Below are 20,986 nucleotides of genomic sequence, written 5' to 3'. Positions count from 1 at the left end.
ATGACAACAAATGTGTAATGACTGATTTAGCATCTACCACATGTAGGTCAGTTTCAGGTTGTTGTGTCTCCTGAAGGGAAACTAACGATTTAAGTACAAATCTTAAAGTAGAATCTTGACAACGTAGCTTCATAATGAAGCAAACCAAAGAGGCTCCAATGTGATGAAGCAAAATCACGAGCAACACATTCAGGGGATTCTCCCTGCAAGTTTATGCAACCACAAAGTGCACTTTTACTGAGTAAACACTTCTGAAACACTCAAAACGCTTTGTTGTTGTCGTTATAAAGTCCGTAGCCGGAGCAGTTTCGGTCGCATCTGCAAGACTGAATCACCATCACCATCCTGGCGAGGAGCGCCCCGCGCTCGCATCGGAAGCGGACGGGTAGCGTCTGGGTGCGGTGAGGCTCACAGCAACGCCCATCCACGCAGGACCCACAATACCTCGGCCGGAACTTGATCAGGCTACGGCAGCCTGCGTGGGACAGTCTAACCGGGCGGCTCGCCTCTTCCAGCTGGTTGCATTGCCGACCTTTCTGCTGGAAGGGAAAACGGCGAAAGCGAGTACAAAAACATGAGTTGTGTTCAAGGCCCCCGGAGCACCACATTGTGGAATAAAGATTGGAATGTACCTTCAATTTGGTGTTGTTCATTTTGCACGGGCGGACCTCACAGACCCGAGTCTCTTTCGCCAGCTGGCACCGGCCGTTGGTGTTGGTCGCCCTGGTGGACACTCCAGTGCCACAGGATTTGGAGCAGGGGGACCAAGCTGTGGTCCGAGACACACACTTGACCCCTCCGAGGATATAATTGGATTCATCTCCCCCCGCCGGAGCCAAGTCGCCCCCGTTGGCGAGGTCGCCTTCAGACAGCTTGTCTCTCCCCGGCGCTTTTCCGCGTTTCCTCTTGGCAGAGCTCCTTGTCCTTGCGAGTGGCTCACAGCACCGGCTCCGTACCTTGACCCGCTCGGGCTCGGCGCAGCCCGGTTTGGGCAGCGCGAGCTGATGCGGGCAGAGGGAGACACACCCAACGGCGCCGTCCATGCAGGTGCACTGGTGCTTGCAGTTCGGACGGAAGATCTCCCCGTTCTGGTGAATGCCGTTGCCGTACTCGCACGTTCTTCCATCTGCCTTGGCTGTTTTTAGAGAAACCGAGGGGCTTGTGAGGTTTGAAGTGTGAAGAGTGAGTGAATAAAAAGACAGATGAGAAGGGAAGGCAACAACTCACCTCGACAGATGCCCTGAGCGGAGCTGGATCCACCTCCGAAGTTGCACTCCAGGCCCCTTGTGCGATCACATGGCAGCGTCTGGTTGCAGTCTTCAAAGAGCTGCCGCGGGCAAACTTTGCAGCATCCGCAGCCATCCAGCGCGAAGCGGACTCCCGCTGCACACCTTGGGGTGCCAGGGGGACACCGGCAGTCCTTCGGGCACCAGGCCGACACCTGAGATAAAAAAAAAAAACAGATACCAGTTTAAATGTTTGCCTCTTCTTGGAACACCTGGAGAAGGAGCTTACGAATGAGCCTCACCAGCGAAATGCAGAGCATCGCAAAGAAAATTGGTTTCCGCATCTTCAGAAGTTGAAGGTATGTCGTTGCAGGGTAAATAAAGTGAATCTCTATCGTGCAGCAGACCTGGGAGTGAGTTAACAAGTGCTTCTTCGCTTGTCCTCTTTCGGAGTCACAACTCTCCCTTTATACACTGAGCAGACCTGACCTGTATATATAGTTTCCCGAAACTATGGGAGGAATGTTTCCCCCGGTCCTCCCGAAGTAAGAACGCCTCCGCTCATCTCGTCACTCGGTGAGACAAGAACCACCCAGACTAACTTCCATTACTTAAGAGCTTTCTTGTCAGTGTGACCCTGTAATTACATTTTTTTATATCTGTTCTGTAATCATGAAGCAGTTCTTATATCACGAAGTAAACCACCTCTTAGAAATAATCATTTCTAGGGAATAAAACATGTCAAAGTGGCTTAGAGACAGCGTCTGCACTTGAAATGGACTTGTATTCTATAAAAGCAATTCAGTCAAATATGCTATGCAACATATTTCTACATCTGCATGTATTTCAATTCAATGCTTACTAATGTGATCTTGGGTGTATGAACATTTTATTAGTAATTATCCAATTTTTTCATTCCACCTTCTTGGTCACATCTCTCTTCATTTCAATGAGACCCAATAAATGATGGAAAAAAACATAAAGTGCAATAGTGTGATATAGCAAGTTAAGGGCCTCCCCAAAAAAGTGCGATACCTGAGCTACCCACCTCAAGCTCGCAGAGGCAGAGCGACATGGATTCAATATCAGGCCACCACAGGTTCTGACATAAATATTGAAGAAAGCAAAATATTTCTATGAACGACTGAATTTCCATCATGGTCGAAGCGTTGTTTAGACAGCTGCATCGTGTCTGTGATCAGGGTTTGTATTCTTCGATAATGTATGTCACTCACCTGTGGGGAAATGGATGGGTAAGATCTTGTTTTCATTTGAACATTTCCAAAAAAGCGGACAAGAGCCTCATGGAATGTTTGAACCGCAGGACTCTTTTGTGCGTCCTGAATGAGAAACACACCAACAGAGAGAAGAAAGGAGGAACAGAACTAAAGAAATGCCTGAAGCAACATTCCACTCAAGAATAATATTAAAGGTTTCTTTGAGGTTCCTGCCAGGATAGAAAGCATCCTCTTCTATCCACATCAAATGGCAATAAAAGTTATCAGGGAAAAATGCCCTTTCTTTCATTATAACCTGTGCGAACAAGAGGCAGAGATCAGCAGACTGGCACCGAATCACCTCTTATCTAACTGATGTCACGAGGGGCAGCTCGGGGCAAATGAAGGGCCAACAAGCGTGAGCTCGGTACATTCACAGACGCCTGGGTACTCCTGACTTCACGTGAAATAATACATTCTATCCAACTAATACCCCGTCTACAAGTAAATTGATGTCAGAATATGTCACTAATTGGATGGATGGCTATGATAAAAAAAACATCTGGAAATTATTTTTTCTGCCCTAAAAAGGCAAATGTTGGAAAATCCCAGAAAATGTGGAAGCTGCACTGCTGAGAGTTCAGCTGTGGGTTGCCAAAGAAACATCAGGTTCTCACGGTTGGGAGATTGTCCGCGGGAAAAGGTCAATAGCAAGGTACCTCGGCAGTCCAAAATAGAGGAAGCTAGCTTAATAGTTGTGTTGCACTTGAACATATGCATTTCAAATTAATTGTGTCTTGACCCTCCCCCTGATTGTGCCAAAATCCCAGCAGGTGACATGTTAGCTAGCCTAGCAGGGATCATGTTATCTAGCAGGTGACTGCGACATGTTTGCTAGCAAGGGTCATGTTAGCTAGCAGGTGACAGGTGACATGTTAGCTAGTGGGCGTTATGTTAACTAGCAGGTGACAATTTACATGGTAGCTAGCAGGTGACATGTTCGCTAGCAACGGTTATGTTAGCTAGCAGGTGACATGTTCCCTAGCAACAGTTATGTTAGCTAGCAGGTGACATGTTCGCTCGCAACGGTTATGTTAGCTAGCAGGTGACAGGTTTGCTAGCAAGGGTTTTGTTAGCTAGCAGGTGACAGGTGACATGTTAGCTAGAAAGGGTTATGTTAGCTAGCAGGTGACAGGTGACATGTTAGCTAGCAAGGGTTATGTTAGCTAGTAGGGGTCGTGTTACCTAGAAAGGTGACATGTTAACTAGCGGGGGTCATGTTACCTAGCGGGGGTCATCATATTTCATACATTATAATTTCTAGTATTATTTAGTATTTTCTTTATGTCTCATTCCCTGTTAGAGGCCACACACAAATCTGAGCACCTGGTTACTCTGAATGTCTCACAGATGATACAACATCATTTCCAGGATCTACTGCTCTTTACAGTTTAACAGGAACTATGTGACTCATCATAAAGCTCATGTATTGTTAGTTTCAGTTGAGGCTTTGTTACCATTTAAAAAAATCTTGTGTCCAAATCCGGTGTGTGACCCTATAACACCTGACATTTAAAGGGCATCATTCTTCTCTTTCAGAAATTGCTGGGATGCAACGGGAGTAGATATTGGAGCCTGTATTTTCCCTTTAATCTCGAATCAGTATCATTACACTGGAGCAAGCAACAGAAGGTCGTGGCCTGATTTACAGTAATTTGCTCACAGCGTTGTGTTTTCAGCTGCACAGAATATTTTACATTACAGGACGTGACAAAACAAGCCTGAGAACAATCTGCTCAGGGAGCACCCATCCTCAAAAAAGAAGTGAAAATCTTTTTTTTTTGTGATAACTGATGCTAGTCTTTCGATATTTAATGGCATCTAATACCATGAGATTTCAACTTAACTCGCAGACGAGCAAAGTAGTTTACAAGACAAATGGATTATGTGTGAGTCTGGAATATTCACATTTAAACAAATAAATATGCAGAACAGGATAAATCTGTAATAAACAAGACATTTACAATATGGTGGAATGAAACTAAAAAATAAGTTTGAGGTATTTTGAGTTACAGCTGAATGTGCTTACTGAAGACTTTTACAAAACACATACTCCGTTCTTAAAATACGATGCTGTGTTCTGTGTACAGAATACCCATATAGCATATCAGCTAATCAGCTAGAATACTAAAGGCTTCCCCTTTTGTACTTACAAATTGACACAGTATATCATTATAGATCACTTTGCACGAATAGATAGGCTAATTAGGTAAGGATTTAAGTGGTATATCTAGTACACCCTTATGTGTACTAGATAATCAGTGAATTTAGCTCATAATACCTGATTATTTGTATATTTTGGTTTTAATTATTTTACCTCCCCACAAATAAATAAATTAGTGCAAGTGAACAAAAGGTACAAGAGTAAGTATTCAGATCCTGTAAATATGCTACTGTACAAGCAAAAATAATTAATAGCAACTGTTGTTATTTTTGTATTGCAAAATACAAATTTACTAGGGTAATTTTATTAAAAAGAAACAACAACTTACATCTCCAACCATTTTTTTATATTTTATATTTATGAAAATCATTTCCAGATAAAATGGGGCAGTTTTTCCATCTTTAAATGCATAACAATACCTTGTACTCACAGTACCTGCACAGGTATAGTGTGTGGCTAAGAATACTGCGGCGTGCGTGTGCGTGTGAGCCTGCAGCGCCACCCAGTGGACCGAGTCCGAGCTGCAGCGCACCTGTATCAGAAACATTAAATACCACAGCACCACAATGAACGCAGAAAGTTACACAAACGTAACTTTGATGTAGGACCCGGTCTCCATTTCAACATCTGGATTTGTTTTTTTAAAGGTAAATCCTAAACCGAGCGCTTTGGCGTCCGGGGCTTCTCTCGTTGACGTAACGAACCTCGACAGAACCAGGAAGTCCGGTGGGGGGACTTCTTCCAAACATGAACGTTGAACGCACCCTGAATGCGACACTTTTTTCCACCGACTAAAACTATGCCGAGACGCGCTACCTGTTGACGCCTATCGACGCGTTGATGTTAAGTCTCCTGTCGTCGCGGCCTCCTTCGTCGACGCGTCGTGATTTTTTTGGGCGCTCGTGGTCGAGATTATGGACGTTCCTCAGCTCACTGAAGATGAAATGGCAGCGATTAAGAAAGACGTGAGTACGACGGTTCAGACAAATATTCCCATCCCGACCCATCGTCGTTCCGAGGAAGGAAAGGTGACTTGGAAAATAAAAGCAGATGTAATGCTCCGTTTTTTGTTTGTATAAAAATAATAATTTACACCTGGTGCGGCGTTAAGGGCCGGTTTAAAAAAAGGAGGAAATAGCCCACTACACCTTCTCTGTGCCCCACATCCACACGTAATAATCCTCTGGAGGGTTTGACGATAAAACCACGACGAACTCACCAGGGCGGAAGTTGAGAGCACAACCTGTGTAAATAAAGTTGGTGAACCTGATCAATCAAGTGGGGAGAGACGGTGATTTTATCCCATTTTCTCTGGATATGAAATTGGGAATCTCCCTCTACCAGCATTTTTGCACTCCTTGCCCTGTGGTACTTTATATATGTTTAAAACATCTCTTTTCCACCAATGTACCACTGTCTTTATTTGTCCCGGGTCTCACAATAGAAAATCTCCCCCCCCCCCCCCACTCACCAGGTGCTGACAAGAATGCGGCACTACCTCTGCGACAAGATCCGAGCGGAGCGCCACCTGGACTACCTGCGCTCCCGGCGGATCCTGAGCCGGGACGACGCGGAGGAGATCGGCTGCAGGTCCACGCAGACCAAGCGGACGGCCACGCTGCTGGACACGCTGGCTGAGAACCCGCGGGGCCTGGACGCCTTGATCGATGCCCTGAGGGAGTCGCGCACGCAGAACTTCATCATCACCAAAATCACGGACGAGGTGCAGAAGGCCAAGAACGAGAAGGTGGAGTCCCTGCGATGTGAGTAGGGCCGAGACGCCGCAAAAGCCCTTTAACATTTTTTTTTTTTTTTTACACCTGCCGACCTCTTTAATGTCAACCTCCCCCCCACCTCCCTGTCCCACAGCCGCCGCTTCCAGTTCCTCGCCCGCCAGCAGCCTCGGCACTCTGGACGCCCCCTCCATGTACTCCAACAACTCTACCCTGCTCCTGCACCCCGACGGAGAGAGCAGCCCCTGCGCCTCGGACGCGGCGCGCGCGCTCGGCCAGCCGTCGGCGCCCTCGACGGCGTCCGGCGCCAGCATCGGCGCGCCGTGGTCGCCCCCCCACACCACCACCACCACCCTCTCCTCCTCCCCCTCCTCCTCCTCCCCCTCCTCCAGCCTGCCGAGGCCCGGGGACCCCGGGGCCCCCCCGCTGCCGGAGGAGGTGATGCTCGACCCGCCCTCCAACGTGGATGGCGCGGCACCGCGGTACACCAGCAACAACAACAGCAGCAGCAGCGGGGACCCGAACTTCCAGCCCCTCCGGTCGCGCTCTCTCACTCCGACGTCCCACCGGAGCGTCTTTTAGTCCCACAACTCGACCAAGACTCTCACAGACTCTCTCTCTCTCTCTCTCTCTCTCTCTCTCTCCTTGTGGCCTTCTGATTCGCCACGAATGGGCTCACGTGGGATTCGTTTCTACCAAACGAGGCGGCCCTTCGTGATGGAGATGGGCACCATCTTTCCCCCCATCTTTAAAAATATTGTATGTCGCTTAGTGCTAACGTCGTGGGTGCTAATTCATTAACGTAGTTTTTAATACCAAGGCCAAATATTACCATAGTCTCAATAGTATGACGTATATTTAGTCAACCAACATGTTTATTGCAGGTGTACAATAAATGAAAGGCCATTTGATGATGCAAACTGTTTGAGTTTGAGCAAGCGTTCAACACTAGTTTTCAGTTCAGATACCGAGGTTTGAATCCCACACTTTGAGCTCAAAAATCCACCCGTTCTTTTTTTAAATTTTTTTATGTTTTCAGGATGAACCTTAGAACCCTGCTCATACGGTTTAGGGGCAACTTGGAATGACTAGAACTCACGTTCGAGTTGCTTTACGTGTTCGTCACTACAGAAGTCTTCAATACCAAAACCTTTTTTGTGAGGCAACAAAGCGTGTCCCACTTTGTCATATTTAAATCGCCTGGTCATGTACTGTAATTATTAATTACATACTAAACGTTGTCTCTGTTAAATCAACTCATGTTTCCTCTCTTCATTGGTGACTCTGTGGGGTTTGAGAAAATAAAAAGGTGTGGTTTCATCTGAGCCGGCGAGGACGCGTCGGTCCTTTTTAAAACTTTTAGCCCGTCTTCTCGCTCTGTGCAATAAAAATCACAGTATTTCAAAAGCTCCTACAGTAACACGGCGTTGATTCCCCGCAGAAGCCCACAAACATTTTCTGTGTGCTCAGCGGTTCCGCAACCGCTGTGTTAAAACTGGAAAAGCTCAGCGTGACGCATGGGAGTGATATGACAGGTCTTTGGGGTGGAGGCTGGTTTGGTGACAGCAGTCTGACAGACGGAGAAGTCCCGGGTGGCAGGCTAGTCGCTCGCTGGTGTTCAGGTAATTAATACATTATCATTATTTCAATACATCTGTACACTTTTTTTTCCCAATTTTTTTGCTTTTACTCTGAATATAAATTCCCGTTCGTTTGTTTGATCATTACACTGTTGTATTTGTATGTAATTGTCCCGTACCTTCACTCATTTCCATTTTACAGTTTACATTTTTCTATGTAATGGTGAGGTGATTTAGGTAAAAGAAGTGTTTAAAGTCTGCTACATAGTTGTTGTAGACAGGTCTGCTCCAATAAGCTATCGTTGAGTAGAAAAGTGGCTGATTCATGTTTTATAATATTTACTTTCTTTTTGAAGCTGTAAAGCGTTTCAGCACAATTTGGACCTGAGGGAAGTAAAGAGCAGAGAGCACATGCAGGGAAACCAGTTAGATTACACAATAACAATGAATGGAATGGTTGCAGCCTTATCTCCAGCACGCGTCTGATAGATATGCAATCAGAGCAGACTCATCGACTACACTCTCTAACATAGACAGTCATGCAGGACCAGATGGCCTCGAGGTCAGAGGAGGAAGAGGAGGAGGAGGAGGAGGAGGAGAGGAGGAGGCTCAACGGACACGGCGGCGGGTGGAGCGCTCCCGCTCTGCAGCCGGAGGTGGTGGAGGACTTCAGGCGGAGGCTCAAGTACTTCTTCATGAACCCGTGTGAGAAGCACCGAGCCAGGGGCCACAAACCCTGGAAGCTCATGTTACAGATATTAAAGATTGGGATCATAACAGCCCAGGTACTACACATCTTTTGATGTTGTTGTCTGTCATGGAGTCGCCGTGTATGACATGTTTCCCCCCCTTAACTGATTCAGCTAGTCACTTTCGGCCTGAGCAACGAAATGATGGTCACCTTCAAAGAGGAAAATCTGATGACGTTCAGACACGTGTTTCTGAAAGGTTACAAGGATCACCGGATGGGAAGCTACGCGCTGTACACGAAGGCAGATGTGCACGATCACGTCAGCTACATAATCCACAGGGTACCGACACCTTTACGAGTTCGCCTCTCGCCTCTCGCATTTTCATGTCATTCAAATACAGCGGCTTACAATTCTCTGCACTTTTATTCTCTTTCTTCTCTTTCTTTCTTTTTCACAGTTCATTAACCTCCGAAGCCTGGCGGTCGGTAACCTGGCACACGCGAGTGTTGACGGCGCGTACGCCCCTCTGTCGGTGTGTCAAGAGCTTTACAGAAACGGCACCGTCGATCCTGGAAAGGACACCTTCGACATCGACCCGCTCATTGATGAAGGTACCGCGCGAACAATTGCTGCACAACTACACAAAGGTGTGTCTATGTCCAATAGTCACCGGGGGGTTGTGTCCACGTTGTTTTGGCGTATCCACGGAAGCCAATTCATGACTCATGAAAATAATTCCGTTGTGTATTCAGTACTCGTGAGTTTGTTGAAAAGAGGAAGTAGCATATTAAGAGAGCCATAATTCCTGTTCCTGTTGAGTTCTGTTTCTCCTCCTCACAGAATGCGTTTCCTTTTACCCGGCGCAGCCGCTTGACGGCGACGGATTGTCCGCACGCGTCAACTTCTCTTTAGATTTCCAAAGGTGACCCGAAACTGAAGAAAAATTAGAAAAGAAAGCTGCTGGTTTGAGCGGGCCGGAGTGCTGAAGGCGTGTTTGTGTGTCCAGGCTGGTTTCGCTGAACGTCTACCTCCGCCTGAAGACCATCAACCTGCAGACCGTGCGGCGCCACGAGCTGCCGGACTGTTACGACTTTCACGTAACAGTCAGTGACGCCGTCGTCTTGAGCCTTGTGTGTGTGTGTGTGTGTGTGGTGGGGAAGGCGCGTTTACTCGTTGGTCACCGCGTTGCTTTCTCACGCAGATCAAGTTCGATAACCGAGCGCGCAGCGGGAGGATCACGGTCGACGTGGAGAACGATGTCACCATGTACGAATGCAGGGACTGGAACGTGGAAGGAGCGGGTGAGTGATATGCACCATGAGCCAGTTTATAGTGTGTATTGCCTCAAACACCAGCAGGGGGTCTAGGGACCTTTGACCCCTGTATGATTGACAATAAAACGAATGCAATGGACACGCCCCCGAAGTAGAAAGATTCAGTTGGTTGAACGCAATACGGCAAAAAAAAACTGGATGTCCTATCAGGGCATTTATTTAAGGGGGCCAAGCCCCCTCTTGCCCCTGCCTAGACCCGCCCCTGTGTCCTATTATCATGACCCACAACCCTTTGCAGAGCAGACATGGTATCAAGAGGCTCAAAGTTCATGGCGTAGTGGAGTATTTCCCAAATGATGTAAAGGCCGCCTGCAGTGTGTGCTGAGAGCAGCGAGGAGAAAGGTGTGACCCGAAGTGTTTGCCTCTGGTCTCCAGCTGGAAAGTGCGACTTCCTCCTCCTGTCGTTTGACTGCGTGGTCATCCTCGCCTGCTTCCTCTCTCTCCTCCTCTGCATGTGGTCCGTCGTCAACGGCATCCAGCTCCAGTTTGTGAGTTGTGACCACTGGGAAGACGTTTTTAATCGTTCAGGGGTAATGGATGTCGGATGCAGGGCTCACTGCACACTGAGGTCATGTCCTCTAAATTTTCCGGGCTTTACAATGGCCAAAACAATCTAGCCCAATATAAGTATATTATAACCTAGATATATTGTCTTTTTAAAATAAGTACACGGTAATGCCTGTTTTTGTACATTCCTGTGAGAATTATGTTCTGTGAAAGTTATAGTACAGAGATTAAGTAAATGCAGAATAACCTTGAAAGTTTCAATTGAGGTTATGAAGAAGATAAATCATAAAATAAATAATGAAATACATGTGAGTTGTATTGTTAAGTGTGATGTAGACAAAACATGAATCTTCAAACGATATAGCCTAAAAATAGATTAGAATATCTAAAAATGTTGAGTTAGTTTGTGCTTATTATACATAACATAATAAGGATATCTACATCTATGATTTCATCCCAATTGGATTCCAATAAAAGTATTCCAGACCCGATGTATTTGAAATGTAAAGACTTGAAGCAAATATTTCATTGAAAAAAATATCAGGCTGTCTTTAGATATTCATGTTGAGAAAGAAGAACAGTAAATTTACTGAAAAATAATGCTATTTATGAGAGGGTTAGATGGTAGGGAGTGGTAACCTCTGTATTATTAAGGTGTAAGGGGCCTTAACCAGAATATGACACCAAATATGGAAGGTAAGCTTCCTGGTTTGCTGCTTGATATTATGTGTTCCATAATATCTGAATTTTCTTTCATGCAGGAGTTCAACATCTTCTTCCATGCATACTACAATAAAGTCGTGTCGTGGTCAGACCGCATGGAGTTTGTGAATGGCTGGTACATCCTCATCGTTGTGAGTGACACCTTGACCATCGCTGGGTCGGCACTCAAAATTGGAATCCAAACAAAGGTTTGCTTTTCATTGAGCTTTATTTTTCTGTATCTTTGACCGTGATTGGGAAACAGTGTGGGGGCCCTTTACTCGTTTTTCGTCTGTTCATTTAAACAAACTAAAATGTAAAGTTTCCTCTCGCAGTACCTGACCAACTATGACGTCTGCAGCATCCTGCTGGGAACCGCCACCATGCTCGTCTGGGTCGGAGTCATTCACTACCTTGGTTTCTTCAAGAAATACAATGTAAGAACTTCCCTGATTTCTTTATCTTTTAGAAGTCGGAGAGGCACATCCGGGAGAACTGACGACCTTGATTTCCTCCGTAGATATTGATCTTAGCCCTAGTGGCGGCGTTCCCCGATGTGATCCGATTCTGCTGCTGCGCGGCCATGATCTACCTCGGTTACTGTTTCTGTGGCTGGATCGTCCTCGGGCCTCACCATGTCAAGGCATGCAGATTAGAATCCCCCCCATCAATCTTTCTCACCGGGGGAGAAATTAAATACAAGTTCTGCTGTTTTCACTTTCCAGTTCCGAACCCTCGACAAGGCGACAGAGTGCCTCTTCTCGCTCATCAACGGGGACGACATCTACGGCACTTTCCTGAAGATGAGACACGGCGGCAACATGGTGTGGCTTTTCAGCAGACTTTACCTCTACTCCTTCGTCTCCCTCTTCAGCTACATGGTGCTCAGCCTCTTCATCGCTCTCATTACCGGCACCTATGAGACCATCAAGGTCGGTCCGAGTCACCGGGATTCACCGCGTTGAGGTCGTAGTTTTTAATGTATGCTTTCCGTTGGATCCGTCCCGATACTGTGGCCCTTTTTCTCTTCCAGCATCACCAGCAAGACAAGGTGCCGGCGTCCCAGCTCCAGGCCTTCGTAGCGGGGTGCAGGGACCTGCCTCAGTCCGGAAGATACCACACTGGGGAAGAGCCCGCTGGCTGCTGCCTCTCTTCGTGCTGCTGTTTTGGATGAAATAAGGAAATGGCTGCTTATACCTTTGCCCAGTGTGGCAGAATATGTTTTTACTCAAGTGGAGTTCCTTTAAAATTGTTACTTGAATAGCTGAACACTCCTGAGGTTACGCTCACCCAGAGAAATAACATGTTTGTCGACGTCTCTCTGTGAATACGCATTTACAGACAGCAAAGTCCTCAATTTAGTGGCTCATTTCAATGTGCTTTTGAACTCAACTTTTCTGTTCTTGTGGGGGGGTGGGGGTGTTTCTCCTGACCGCACACGGTAACTAAGCTATGTGAGCAAACAAACTATTTATTAACTAGATTAAGTGAAATGTACCAGTAATGAAATATAATATTCTTATGGTAGTAGTTTGTCGTGGATTATGCTAGATAGATATGCAATCAAGTATGTAATTATTTTTGATATATAAACTGCTGACATGGATTGCATCAATGACTTGCGTATTTGTTGGATTGACTTGGCCATTTATTGTTTTGTTGGACTATTTTTTTGTTTTTTTTAATGTTCAAATAATTATTTTTTAAACAGGTTTAAAAACAGGGAAAGTTTTAAACAGGGAAAAAATGTAAGTAGTCATAATGCCGGTAAATATTGTATCGTTGTATTTAAGACAACACGTGACACCAGGTGCCACAGGGAAGAAAGTCCACAGCAGGTCTCATTTGCATAATCACCCACTTGCCCGTGTTCATATCCAATGCATGGCTCAGATACTCGTCGCTTAGCAACGCTACCTCCAATAACAATGGCGTTTGGTTTGAAGGCAGCCGAGGAATAGACTTTAAAAAACACACACACACACACACACACACACACCTCCAGTGTCCCTGCTTCGCGTTGACAGAGGCGGGGGGGGGATTTGTGCGAGGTGACGGATCGGCGGGTTTGATGGTGTTTCCGATGATTTGGATCCATCTTTTAGTTGATTTAAGAAAAACACAAGAGAAATTTGCAACCGGCGCGTAGAGTCGACCCAGTTGACGCCTCTCCCGTGAGTATTTTTTTTTAAACTTAAAGCATTAAGCGACATTTCCCAGGCTGCAGAACTGCAACGACCGCATCTCCTGTTGGTGAATGAACTTCTTGGCTCTCTGTTTATTTGTGTTTCAAATGAGGACACGTGGGCTGACGTAAACTTAAGTTGCCTAACCGCCGTGTAACTGCGCGTTGTTGTATCACCGCAGCCGTTAAAGTGGTGGCGTCTCCGTAACTTCTTAATGAAAACACAGAGGCTAACGTTAGCGAACGCCTTGACGTTACCTTGCGTTTTAACCTAACGTTACCTGACGGTTATTGCAACGGTGTGACGTCATAAGTAACTAAAAACACAACGGGCCGGAGCTCGCGTGACTTCGTCTCCGCCTCAGTTGGCGTAATGTTAACGTTGCTGGTTTTCTGGTTTGTTAGATAACATGCGAGGGCGTGTGCTCGTATCGGACACACACACACACACACGCACACGTTTGTAGTGACTGGTGGTCATGACGTCATCACGCTGCTCTGACCTTTGGTTGTTCATCAACACAATGTGCTTCCCAAGCTGGGACCCCTCGGAGGCACTGGGAAGTTGCCGGAGGGGTGACGCAGATATCTGGTTCAGCTTGTTTCACCAGAGCAGTTGAAGATCATAATGGAGCCCTGAAGGCACAAAAGTAGAAAAAAAAACACTCCGATTTAGCCCGTCTGCAATGGATTCCCTCACTTGTGTGTTTTGTAAATCTGTTTGCTGATATCATTTTCCCACCCTGCAATTCAGTTGCCGAGGCTCAATAGGAGGCCCTCTTAGACCAAACTGCTGGCACATTAATCCTGTGTGGGTGAAGCAGCAACCCGGATTATCTGCTGCCCGTCTTTCTGATGCTCGGTGGTGCTTTGCAGGGCTCAGTTCCAGTGAGAGAGCCTCTGATCCACCGCCTGACCGCTAATCCGCCTCCCGGTTGGTGACGCGTCTCCGAGCGGCCGATGTGGCTGTGAGATGGGGGAGTGGTGGACAACCGCGCCGATAGGGACGTCCGTAGGTACGTTTCCCGTCTAATGGGGATGCGTTTGGTTGAAATTGCCAAGAATAGAAAGGCTCATCAGCGGTGCTTTTTTTGGGTCCTGCCAGAGGTGACCCATATTTTTTGTTCCCATTTTAGAGCAGCGACCTAATTCAATCCTCTCCGTATGAGGACGTGCTTTTGGTGTAATGTGAGTTGCAGTAATTTCTCCTGTCTTTTTTGTTTTTAGGAAACTATGAGATCTCCAACATATCACATGTGACAATGTCCCCCTCGAGACAGAACAACGTTGCCTCAATGTATTCCTCTTTACCCCTGTCCTACAATGTGATCGGTGCCTTCTGCACAGATGATAATATTCCCCAGTGCATTTCATACATCAATCAGGTACAGAAACGGTTTGCTCACTCGCCGTTATCGCTAAATATTTTTGTTAATTTCTATAGAGATCGTTTACTGTGGCTTAATTCTTCTTAATTCTCACAGGAACTTGACACACTGGGTCTCTCTACATGTATCGAGGCCAGCTCACAGGGTGGAGCCAGCCTGAACTCGGTGCCGGCTCTGAATGCCGTGTATGAGCTAATGCAGATTCACCGGCGCCATAGGTCTACTTTAGAGGAGCTCGAGAGGGAACAGCTCAAGAAATCCAGCACCTTGGACCACATACAGATGAACAATTCTAGACTCAAGGTATGTCTCTCAGGGTCATGTCTGTTTTGGTCCTATTCTAACACAGTTTTTACCCTCTCTGGATTCAGCTCTGTGTGCCCACAGACTATAATCTGTATGATGCAGAGTATTGACCACTAGAGGTTAAAACAGATACCTCCCATTCACATAAAATACATTAATATGACAAGTTTATTCGAGGAACCAAACAAAGTACTGTGCTCAGGCGGCTCACTGCTTTATCTCTTTGAATAGCACAGTGATGGCCGTGTTCCTTTATCACAAGTGTTTTCTAGGCTAAACGTGCCTCTTCAATCTAAACCTAGCGGTGACAAATTCAAGGTTATTTCTGTCATAATATCATGATGGGGCGTTGTCCAGGAATTCACTCTTGCGTCTTTAACCCTGAACTAATCTGTTAAGCAAAACCTTACCACCTCATTGTGCTTCTAATACGAATTGTGTATTTCCCTCTAGGATCAGTTGGAACTTTCCATGAGGGAGAAATCGGGTCTACACGAAACGGAGAGGCAGCTTCAACTCAAAATTAAAACTCTGCAGAGCTGCTTGAAAACCGAAAAGGATGAGGTAAATCTACTTTATCTTTTTTAGTGAGCAACACTGGTTGTTGTTGTTGTTGTTGTTGTTTGTGCACACGGTATGAATGAGCCTGACTCGATCCTCCTGGACAGGTTCAGAAGCTGCAGAGCATCATAGCCAGCCGTGCGTCTCAGTACAGTCACGACGCCAAGAGAAAAGAGAGAGAAGCTGCAAAGCTTAAGGAACGCCTCAGCCAGCTACTGGTTGATCGAAAGGACAAGAAACTGGGTAAATGTGCGATAGTCTAAAGACTAAATGTTTTCTGGAAAAACTTTTTTATTTTTAAAGTTAATTGTATTTTGTCCCCCTATGTCTTCCAACTAGCCATCGATGTGTTGAATTGTTTGGGACGGTCAGATGGAAAAAGAAGCCACTGGAGGACCGCGAAAGCCACAGTCGGGTATCACGAAAGCCGTCGCGTCACTTGTTCATTTTTAGGCAAGGCGTAGTCGTCCATCCGGTCATTGCATTTTCTACTTTGCGCTCCTCAGGCATGAGGGTGAGATGTACAAGTCCTTGCTCAATGACTACGAGGCCAGTCAGCGGACTCTGATGCTGGAGAACGCTGAGCTCAAGAAAGTCCTTCAACAGATGAAGAAGGAGATGATCCATATCTTGAGTCCACGCAAGCCGTCTCCCAGAGGAGCCACTGCTGATGACAGTCAGGAGCAGGTGTGTGTGTGTGTGTGTGTGTGTGTGTGTGTGTGTGTGTGTGTGTTCGACTCCTTTTTAAGAATTGAGTTTACGGATTGTACCAATCATAAAATGACCCTGTTCATTGTGTTTGTTTTGCTCAGGTTGACTCAGACGGGGAGGAGAAGGCGGGTGAGTGTAGCCGGGAAACGCTGGACCAATCCTGTGAGCACGCCAGGGAGCAGCTCGCCAACAGTATCCGACAGCAGTGGAGGAAACTAAGGAATCACATGGAGAAGTTGGATAGCCAAGGTACACGCGCCCAAAGTACTGCAAAAGCAGCATCTATAAATGAGCTGTTAGTCAAATTGGAGAACGGTTTTAATAATCTACTGCTGGCGTATTTGTTCGTTAAGCCTCGCTTGTGCAGAATCAGCTCGAGTCCAATCAGGAGTTGATACTGAGGGAGACTCACGAGGATGAGATGGAGAGGATGAGGCGGGAAGTGCAGCAGTGCAAAGAGTTCATTCACGCACAGCAACAGCTCCTGCAGGTCAGTTTCTGCGTGCGTGGGTAAGGGCCAAGACGGCGAGTAGCGCTGTCAAGCATAAACTAATCTTAGCAGTTTTATTCCAATATATATGGTGGTTCTCGTATTACTTGGTCCAAAAATATTAAAACGCTGACCTATCCAGCAACAACTCAACACATCTTTTGACGACGAGACGGCCGCTCTTCTCAACGACTGCTACACACTGGAGGAGAAGGAACGTCTCAAGGAGGAGTGGAGGCTCTTTGAGGAACAGAAGAGAAACTTTGAGAGGGAGAGAAAGAACTTCACAGAGGCCGCTATTCGCCTGGGACGAGAGGTTCTCCAGCCCTCTCAGTACAATATTCTTCAACGCGTGTTTTTTTTTTTTTTTAATTCTCCTGCATCCCTTTGTAAAAAAAATATCTTTTTTTTTTTTTTTGCTCCACAGAAAAAGGCCTTTGAGGAGGACCGTGCTTCGTGGCTCAAGAATCAGTTTTTGAACATGACTCCGTTCACAGACCGAAGGAGGTGTTCCTCGTCCGATGGTCAAAGTGCCTTATCGATCAGTAAGTCGGTAGATTATCTGAAAAAGTGCTAATAAGGCTTACAGCTAATAGAGGGGAAGATGGTGACACAATTAGTCAGGAACACTATAATGAACAGGGCTAGCAGATCATTCTACAAACTCCTGATTTTGGGGGTGTTTTTTAAGGGAAGAGATGCATTTCATTAATGGCTGATGAAGAATCGTAGTTCTAATAAGCAAATGTTCTTGTTGACTCATTTTGTTTGTCTGCTGCATTTTTAGAAAGTGAGCCAGAGATGAGGATGTCCTCTGCGAAGACCCCGCTGGTCAAATCCTCAACCTACACTACGTTCTCCACTCCGAAACCTTCGCTAAGTGCTACTGTGCCATCCACCACTGAACTTTACCGGTCACTCCGCCTGATACCAGACAGCAGGTGATATTCTGTGGCTTAATGTTACTATTCTCTGTATTAAGCTACATTTTGATTTGTGTCTTCTCTTCTGCTGGTAGTACTTGTGCCATGTGATACTTAGGTATCCCTTTCTTTTCTATTGTCATTACAGTTCCTCTAGACATTCAAATCGAGCACGCTGGCAAGAGTCCAGCAGCATTGAAGATGGAGATGTCAAATCAAAAAACAGAGTTCGATCTGGAGATTTGAGTATCTTCTCTTTGGGTGAAGATGAGAACAGCCTCACTTAAAGAACTTCCAGTGCCTTATTTGTTGTGACTTTATTTCGCAGTGGACTTTAATCAATCAATCAATTCATGGTGGAATTATCTCCCCTGCACACTACTCATTGCAGTATTTTTGTTTTTTTGTTTCTTTATGAAAATTGACATTCACCAAAGCTGATCAAACAAGAAAGCACTTTAAAAATATTGCCATTGTTAATTTCTATACAAAAACAGCAATGATTTAAATGTTAAGCAATAATCCAAGGAGATCTACCAAGTAGTGATTTAAGCAATCTTTTACGTGTGGAATGTTTTAGTTTAGACTTTAATGTTTACATTCTAAATTATGAATTTTAATGGGAGCATATATTGACATAAGATTGATAATGATCTGGTATGACGATACAATAAAGAGATTTGTTTTTTTGTTTAATAAAATCTGTTCTCTTCACTCTGGCGCCCGCTAGTGTGAGTAAAGAGGGGTCGTGGTCACAAGTTCCAACAACCGGAATCCGGATGTGATCATCTTTGCTTTTGTCTCCGCATCCAGCCCGGAATCCCACCCACCGCCCAGCGTTTATTTTTCACTAAAAACACATCGACAATGTCGGGTTCATCTAACCTTGTAACCATGAAAAAGGTCGTACAGCAGCTCCGTTTTGAAGCGAGCATCAACAGAGTGAAGGTAAATAATGCGCACATTGTTTTCTGCCCAGTAACGCGAGGAGAGCGGGGGTGGGGGTCAGATCGCAACCGTTGTGTCGCTCCGCTATAGCTAGCTTGCTAGCTGTTGCTAACTGCTAGCAGTTGCTAACGGCTAACGGCTAGTCAAACGGCGTAGCGTTAGCAGGGCGTTGCTTGGACCGAAGGGAAGCGCTTCTATCGAACACCGTTGAGCTTAATTCATTTTCACCTTTAGCTTGTGACATTTAGCTTATGTCTATTTGCTTAAGGTGACTAGCTTGCACGCAAAGTACATTATACCTTGCCTACACGCGAGATCATTTTCCTAACGATGAACAATGGCTATCTGGCGAATTGGTTTCATGAGTCAAAGGCAAAGGCCATTTCCAGTATGTTCACAAGTTACTGTGCAAACTAACAAGATAACTTTCACGAACTCATTAGCTAGAGACAATGAAATGAGCGATAAGATTAACTGAGAAATACATTTAAATTAGTGCTATGAATCCAGAGTATTCCGTAGGGTTAATTTTGGAAGATTCGCTCAACAAAATTCTACAGGACGTCTGGGAATCAATTAAAACCGTATTTATGTAATACTATTCTCTAAAACACATGTTATTAGGTTTGTAAATTGTTCAGACAATTGTTTTAGGAATTCAATGCAGTCTAGTGCGTTTCCATAGGTAAGAGACGAGCAAGTAAAGAATTTAGGAATAAATGTCAAGAGGCGTAGATATCCCAACTTTCCATTTACTCTACAGATTAAGCTTAAGAACTCTTAATACAATTTCCAAAATGAGGTTTATTAGTCCAGGTTTAACATTTACGTGTCTTATTTAAGCAACCCACGATATCCAATGTTTACGTGTTGGTTCTCTTTTTGTCCCCAGGTTTCCCAGGCAGCTGCAGACCTTCAACAGTTTTGCATGCAGAATGCCATGCAGGACCCGCTGCTCACTGGTGTGTCCTCCAGCACCAACCCGTTCAGGCCGCAGAAGGTCTGCTCCTTCTTGTGAAACCACTGCATTCATTGGTAAGTCTGCCACACCGATGGGACACACGCAGGCACACACTTGTACATGCAGCACAAGCAGCTGGTGTGATTTCTGCAATATATTTGAAGTGTTTCCATTTCAATGCAATTAAAACATTTTATTGTTAAATGTTGGTGGCTTCCTCCACAATAATACACAACATGTGGTCTGTTTAAAATGGCAATGTTTGGTTTTCACAGTGGAGGAAAAACATCTGAGCCCTTTCCTACATTATTTCTTTAACCTCTGTGTATGTTCACTGCTAAAAATGTTACATATGATTTACATCCATATTGTGAATGTATCTCCATATGCTTTTCGGCACATATTCAAACCCATTTCTATTCATACAAATTGCTTAAATAATTACTAATGACTTTCTTGTTATGCAGGCCTTCATTTTGATGCTACAGGGAAAAGTTGACCTCAACACTGCTCCTCATGCCAAGCCATTATACTGCCACGGGATCTCTCGAGTGTAGAACACATTGGAATCATGTCAGGAAGATGACCATCTATTTTCAGCCACAGTGGAAGAAAGGAGACAGTTTTATTTTTCATGGCACAGTGTGATTTTCGAGTAAATAATTGTGCCTTTTCTATTGTTCTATTTTAGTCATCACTGTTCTGGACTTTTTTGTATTTAATGAATAAAAAAACATTCTTTACTACTCCAATGTTTTGATTGGAATTTTCTCTTTCTTGCTACTCTGCAAAACATAACGACATGACTGACACACTGATCCATGTTATACTGTATTCTAATAATGTTTTAAAATGATAAGAAAGGAGAGACCACTTAATTGCATCTTGAGATGTTTTGTGATTCACGACTGGAAGAAGTACCCTTAAGTGTCCTCCATAGACCTTTACCGCAATCATTGTTCTCAATACTTCTCCATTTACGTCCAGATATATCCTGTGGAAAAGGTATGAAAGGACCAAGGAATATAATAGTATTATCTGATTAAGAAAATTATGGCCCAAAATATAAAAAGTGATATGAAATGAATTTTGACTGACCGAAGATGTAATTGTTAAAGAAAAATTGAAAACACTTGAGAGGGAGTTTTAAATGTTCAATACGTATTCCAATATTTACAAGTCAAAGTTTGAAACTAGTTGAAATATCAGATTTTATTGGTACATATTGTATAAAAAATAAATGTGGCGCTGATATTTTTAAACCGTTCAAAAGAGGCTCCCATACTACAGCTGCTAGT

General features: G+C 45.0%; 5 protein-coding genes across 12 annotated transcripts; 4 read left to right on the top strand and 1 right to left on the bottom strand.

The window, feature by feature from the left end:
- Nucleotides 1-192: 192 nt before the first annotated feature.
- On the bottom strand, nt 193-5,605 carry LOC119209791 (CCN family member 1-like). 6 transcript variants are annotated; one of them, XM_062557803.1, is made up of 6 exons: nt 5,484-5,598; nt 2,462-2,566; nt 2,275-2,328; nt 1,228-1,441; nt 633-1,135; nt 193-539 (listed from the first exon to the last, which is right to left on the bottom strand). In XM_062557803.1, exons 2-6 carry the CDS (start codon nt 2,495-2,497, stop codon nt 261-263), a joined length of 1,086 nt encoding a protein of 361 aa, XP_062413787.1. In that variant the 5' UTR covers nt 2,498-2,566; nt 5,484-5,598; the 3' UTR covers nt 193-260. The 6 variants fall into 6 exon arrangements, with proteins under 6 accessions (XP_062413787.1, XP_062413785.1, XP_062413786.1 ...); XM_062557801.1 differs by having other exon boundaries at nt 2,275-2,566; nt 5,484-5,605; XM_062557802.1 differs by having other exon boundaries at nt 193-536; nt 2,275-2,566; nt 5,484-5,605.
- Nucleotides 5,499-7,136, top strand: bcl10 (BCL10 immune signaling adaptor). Of its 2 annotated transcripts, none has more exons than XM_037459371.2 (3): nt 5,499-5,632; nt 6,142-6,430; nt 6,537-7,136. In XM_037459371.2, exons 1-3 carry the CDS (start codon nt 5,582-5,584, stop codon nt 6,980-6,982), a joined length of 786 nt encoding a protein of 261 aa, XP_037315268.2. In that variant the 5' UTR covers nt 5,499-5,581; the 3' UTR covers nt 6,983-7,136. The 2 variants fall into 2 exon arrangements, with proteins under 2 accessions (XP_037315268.2, XP_037315267.2); XM_037459370.2 differs by having other exon boundaries at nt 5,579-5,695.
- A 305-nt stretch (nt 7,137-7,441) lies between these two features.
- Nucleotides 7,442-12,795, top strand: mcoln3a (mucolipin TRP cation channel 3a). Its single transcript, XM_037459356.2, has 12 exons — nt 7,442-8,765; nt 8,844-9,011; nt 9,130-9,283; nt 9,513-9,594; nt 9,679-9,775; nt 9,874-9,973; nt 10,382-10,494; nt 11,275-11,424; nt 11,551-11,652; nt 11,736-11,858; nt 11,941-12,147; nt 12,249-12,795. Exons 1-12 carry the CDS (start codon nt 8,520-8,522, stop codon nt 12,387-12,389), a joined length of 1,683 nt encoding a protein of 560 aa, XP_037315253.2. The 5' UTR covers nt 7,442-8,519; the 3' UTR covers nt 12,390-12,795.
- Nucleotides 12,796-13,228: 433 nt separating this feature from the next.
- On the top strand, nt 13,229-18,641 carry ssx2ipa (synovial sarcoma, X breakpoint 2 interacting protein a). Of its 2 annotated transcripts, XM_037459360.2 has the most exons (15): nt 13,229-13,389; nt 14,277-14,416; nt 14,628-14,785; nt 14,885-15,091; nt 15,548-15,658; nt 15,763-15,898; nt 15,995-16,070; nt 16,162-16,342; nt 16,468-16,615; nt 16,720-16,856; nt 16,999-17,172; nt 17,284-17,401; nt 17,644-17,797; nt 17,928-18,040; nt 18,510-18,641. In XM_037459360.2, the coding sequence occupies exons 2-15, from the start codon at nt 14,374-14,376 to the stop codon at nt 18,512-18,514; spliced, it is 1,761 nt and encodes a 586-aa protein (XP_037315257.2). In that variant the 5' UTR covers nt 13,229-13,389; nt 14,277-14,373; the 3' UTR covers nt 18,515-18,641. The 2 variants fall into 2 exon arrangements, with proteins under 2 accessions (XP_037315257.2, XP_037315254.2); XM_037459357.2 differs by lacking the exon at nt 18,510-18,641 and having other exon boundaries at nt 13,230-13,389; nt 17,928-18,493.
- On the top strand, nt 18,595-20,440 carry gng5 (guanine nucleotide binding protein (G protein), gamma 5). Its single transcript, XM_037459372.2, has 3 exons — nt 18,595-18,727; nt 19,620-19,762; nt 20,156-20,440. Exons 1-2 carry the CDS (start codon nt 18,647-18,649, stop codon nt 19,743-19,745), a joined length of 207 nt encoding a protein of 68 aa, XP_037315269.1. The 5' UTR covers nt 18,595-18,646; the 3' UTR covers nt 19,746-19,762; nt 20,156-20,440.
- Nucleotides 20,441-20,986: the final 546 nt, after the last annotated feature.

Source organism: Pungitius pungitius, chromosome 15, assembly GCF_949316345.1.
Source record: "Pungitius pungitius chromosome 15, fPunPun2.1, whole genome shotgun sequence".
Taxonomy (NCBI): Eukaryota; Metazoa; Chordata; class Actinopteri; order Perciformes; family Gasterosteidae; genus Pungitius; species Pungitius pungitius.
Note: the sequence above shows the minus strand (reverse complement) of the source record. Positions and strands in the feature narration are given on the sequence as shown.